General features: G+C 29.6%; 1 protein-coding gene across 1 annotated transcript; it reads left to right on the plus strand.

Annotated features, from left to right (window-relative positions):
* Positions 1-351: 351 nt before the first annotated feature.
* On the plus strand, positions 352-1931 carry LOC111034356 (E3 ubiquitin-protein ligase MSL2). The gene is made up of 3 exons (XM_022315535.1): positions 352-1233; positions 1300-1554; positions 1628-1931. Exons 1-3 carry the CDS (start codon positions 658-660, stop codon positions 1745-1747), a joined length of 951 nt encoding a protein of 316 aa, XP_022171227.1. The 5' UTR covers positions 352-657; the 3' UTR covers positions 1748-1931.
* The last annotated feature ends 2765 nt before the right edge of the window (positions 1932-4696 follow it).

A 4696-nucleotide genomic window follows, 5' to 3' on the forward strand; every position in this document is an offset into this window, starting at 1 on the left:
TCCGGCAGCGTCACCGATACCACAAGCGGAAAAAAAGGCTATAGCCCTTCCCAAAAAATTCATAATGCTACGATTCAGGGGTCGGCTGGTAAACCCTTATGGATAGTACCGCCACTACCGCAATATCGCCACAGGTCAGACACCCGCGGATACCTACCTAAATAGTAAATACCCATTCAGCAATGGTTGATAAAATAAAATTTTCTTCCGACTAGACTAGTGGCTACCGGTATAATAAAATATTATTCTGCTGCACGTGCTACACGTCGTCGTTTGTTTTGTATGGCTTGCAGTTGGCAATCATGGGTAAAATTGTAAACAAAGTTCTAATGATAAAAAGACCGACTCTAAGTTTAGTGATTGTACCCGCGACGCCGCGGTGGTGATTAGAATAATACGAAATACAAATTACTGACGATTACGGACCGTTGTAAAATAAGAGGTACCTAGTACCTATAATATATTTTTACACCATTAACAGTTTTAAATTTTTAAATAAATGAGTATTGACTACTGAGTATCGTAACATGATTTTACATTAGGTTTTTGATAAAGTTTTGGCGGAGGCGAATCTCTACTTTATTTTGCCATAATAACCTCCAAACCCCGCTTCGTTTTGGCTCTACAATTTAGTAAATAGTAAGTGAATTTTTATGAATGAGTGCAATGGACCTGATGGAATGTTACGTATCAACCACCCGGATCGCTCTGGAAGCCAAGAGCACGGATCCGTTGACCTGGCAAAAATTGCACACATTGTTACCATTATTACATGAGCATCTATCATGTCGGGTATGTCATAAGCTGCTCGACCGACTGAATCCCTATTTGGGTGGTTATGCATGTACAATGTGTATGGATCAGCAAACAACCGAAAATTTGTCCAGTACGATAATACAATGCTACAAGAAATTGTGTGCTTATATACATAGCACATCATTGTACAAAGTTATGTGCACAAGAGTTGAAGATAAAATGTTAGTCGAATTAATAACCGAAGTTATTGGTCTATCTCGATCAGTTAATGGCTACAGTGGAATGGTGAATGGTAGAGTAATTAAACAAGAAATAAAAGAAGAGGATAGTATTGACACAACTTTATTAAATTCATCAGATATTCAACTACCCATAGACAACCAAACATCGGAGGATTATATTAACTTACAAATATTTGATGAACAGAAACACAGAATTCAAGATCAATCTGTATTCAACAATATTCCTAAAAAGAAGGTGTGAATCTTATTTTTTATTTCTACCTGAAATATATATAATTAAAAATATTTTATGTTTTAACAGAAAAATGAACGTCGTTGGGGCTGTCGATGTGGTAATGCTACAACTACTCCTGGCAAGCTTACATGTTTCGGACAGAGATGTCCCTGTTATACAGAACAAAAACCTTGTAATCAATGCAAATGTAGAGGGTGCAGAAATCCTAGACAGAAGAGATCCAATAATGATGACAACTTAGAAATAGATAAAGTGCGTCGGAAACCAGTGACCTTAGAACTAATATCTTCACTCAAGCCTTCACATAATAAAAGCAAGCCGGTAAAATAAGAAAATTATAAAACACATTTATTAAAAAGTAAATAATAATACCAGAAAATATATTTTGTTTCAGGCATTTAGTTCTTATACAATGAATGATATGTTACCGTTTTCTTCACACAGTCAAAGTTATGATCAAGGTGGGACTGAAGACAAACTTGGACATGTGAACTCTATTTTCCATTCTCCTTGAATAACCATCATTGAACATTATTTAGTGGAACTAGTGTTGTAAGAGTATTGGATGGTGTTGTATACTATGAACAACATATGTTACCTACATCTTAAATAACTACTATAATTAACTTTGGTACCTAAAATAATTTTTTTTTTGGTATCAGCATTATATTATGTATTACTGTATTTTCATAAATATTTAAGTGGACACTAAACCTTATGTATTGTCTCCGTCTCACAAATGTACAACATAGCAAAAATTGTTTTGAGCTGGACAATTATACTCCCTTTGTATTTATACTAAAATTACCTCAATTCAACTACAAGGAAGAAAATGCAATTAAAGTTATCAGTTAAAGAACCTTATTTTTTTTTTCATTTAATTATTAAAAATTATTGATTAGTGCTGTCAAAAAATAAAAACATTTTTTATTTATATTTTGTTGTATTTTATTTTTCAATGTTTTTTCTTTTAGTGGTAAATAAATCATTAATTAGGGTTGATTGGTCTTAATGTTATTTTTTATAGTACGTTTTTCATGATAAATATGAGAATATATATTAATACTTTCTCAAAATATCTGTAAAAATCATCCCAAAAGTTATCGATATAATATCTAACATGAAAGAGGTCCAGTCTCAGAAAAAGACAGTTTATTGATTAATATTATAAAAATAATTAAAGAACCTAAAGCAGAAATACTGTTACTCATTTCTACATACATTATCATATACTGTCATGTATATTTGTATACTAAAGGATAGTGATATTACACATTGAACAAGTATTTTGTCATTGCGTTTTTATTATTTGGATAACATAAGTACAATTAAAGTTATCAGTTTGAGGACATAAGGTTTTTGTTTCTTTTATTTATTAAAACTTATAGGTTAGTGCTAACAAAAAAAATTAAAAAGCTACGACACAGATAGGTCCTTCAGTATGGGTTTTGGAATTTTGGTAATTCTACTATAAATACAGAGTATAGCTGTCTCGCTGGCCGCTCAAAACAATTTTTGGTACGTTGTACATTTGTAAGACGGAGACAACACATGCAGGTGTAGCGTTCTCTTAAACGTTTTCTGAAATCTTAAAAATAAATTGATTACAAAAGTTTGAATAACTGATTTCGAACATTCTTATTTAAGTGTTTTATCAAAGTCATAACTAATGTTCTTTAAGTCTGGATAATAATCAGAGCACACTACTAAATTATTTACTGTAGGATGTGTAGGTAATAGGTAACACACTACACTAATGAATTACTCAGTGGCTAAAAGTAAGTAAACATAAAGCCGCTTTGAATATGATATTGCTGTAAGTGGCAAAAATGATAGAGCGCATATGTCAAGATACCCCTATCCCTTTAAGTATGACCAATAATATATTTGTAGACAGATTTATTTACATACAATATTTATTAGATAACTGTTGGATTGGTAGTTGGTACACAATTATAATCAATGATTTATTTATGTTTAAAACATAAAATTCCTTACCTATATACTATTTCAGTTAAGAACTGTACTGGACTGCTGACTTGTGCGGATGTGGCATTACTACATAATAGGTGTAGTGTGTATGGATGATTGACTTGGTGAGGGTGACAAACTAGTGTTGCCTGACTGCTGCCCTGAAAAAACTGGTCATTGCCGAATACTTTTCTTAACTTGAATAGAGCCTAGGTACTATTTAAATTTTAAACTACATTTTTAGGTTCATATTCAGTTAATATATATTTTTACCAATATTACAGTTCTTAATGTCAGTATAATTAGTTTATTAACTGTCAAATTGAATTATTTCTATAATTATGTATGTCTTATTTTACACATAAAGTTAAGGTAAATTTGTTTACCAATAAATTGTTAATTGTTGACTCGTCATTAGTAATAAATATTTATATTATTATATTTTATTGTGTGTGAAGTTAACAATATGTTACTGTATAAATCATATTCAAAAAAGGTAATTCTTAATATTGTTCCACTATTTTAACTAAGAAAATAAAATTAACGGATATTGAAGTAAGTGTATATGGACATATTATATTGTATTTGTTTAAAAAAAAAATTATAGATTTTCCATCATCTATTACAAAATATAAATGTATACCATTTTATTATAAATTATCATAGTAGTGTATACTTTTTTAACAGTGTTTAACTCATTTGAATAATGTGCGATTTCACCATAATACAATTTTTTTTTTAAAGTGAGCCTCTATATAATATGTAAAATTCTCAGGTCTCCAATAACCGCTATGTTACTTGATACATTATGCCAGTATTGCCTGTAGTAAATACTGAAATATTAATTTGAGATCTATTTTGTAATCACCAATACCAATTTATTTTTATTTTTCCTATGGAAATCTTTAAACAATTGTTTACTAAAATAATTTTAAGTTGTTTAACAAAATGTGTGTATGAGTAACTATTGTACATTTATACTAGGTATGTCAAAAAATAAAGTTTCATTTATCATTAACACTTATATTTATAATTTGCTTTTATGAAAGTAATCTAGTATTTTTAACTATTCATATGCTCTACCTTTAGTTTAGTATATACTTAGTTTTAGTCATCAAATGACAAAGGCAAAACAATGTATCACTAAAGGAGATTAGGAAAACTAGTGGAAATGTATGAACTGTTGACAACAGTTACAGTTGTATGTAAACACTTTTTATTCTTAAGGGCTAAGGCTTAACATAATATAACTATGTTAGTATAAATGTATTAAATGTAGTCCCTATAATTTGGTTATGATGATAGAATTAAATTAAATATATGTAAATGATTTGTTTTTTTTTTTTAATTAGGATGTGTTAGTGTTATTGAGTATAATTTGTGCAGTCTCCACGGAAAAATTATGGTTTATTAACCTTTATCCAATCAATTATGTTTGTTATTACACTTAAAGTAAATAAAAGCATAGATAAATTACTAATATAACTTATTG

The sequence above is a fragment of the Myzus persicae genome, unplaced genomic scaffold, assembly GCF_001856785.1.
Source record: "Myzus persicae strain clone G006 unplaced genomic scaffold, MPER_G0061.0, whole genome shotgun sequence".
Classification (NCBI taxonomy): domain Eukaryota; kingdom Metazoa; phylum Arthropoda; class Insecta; order Hemiptera; family Aphididae; genus Myzus; species Myzus persicae.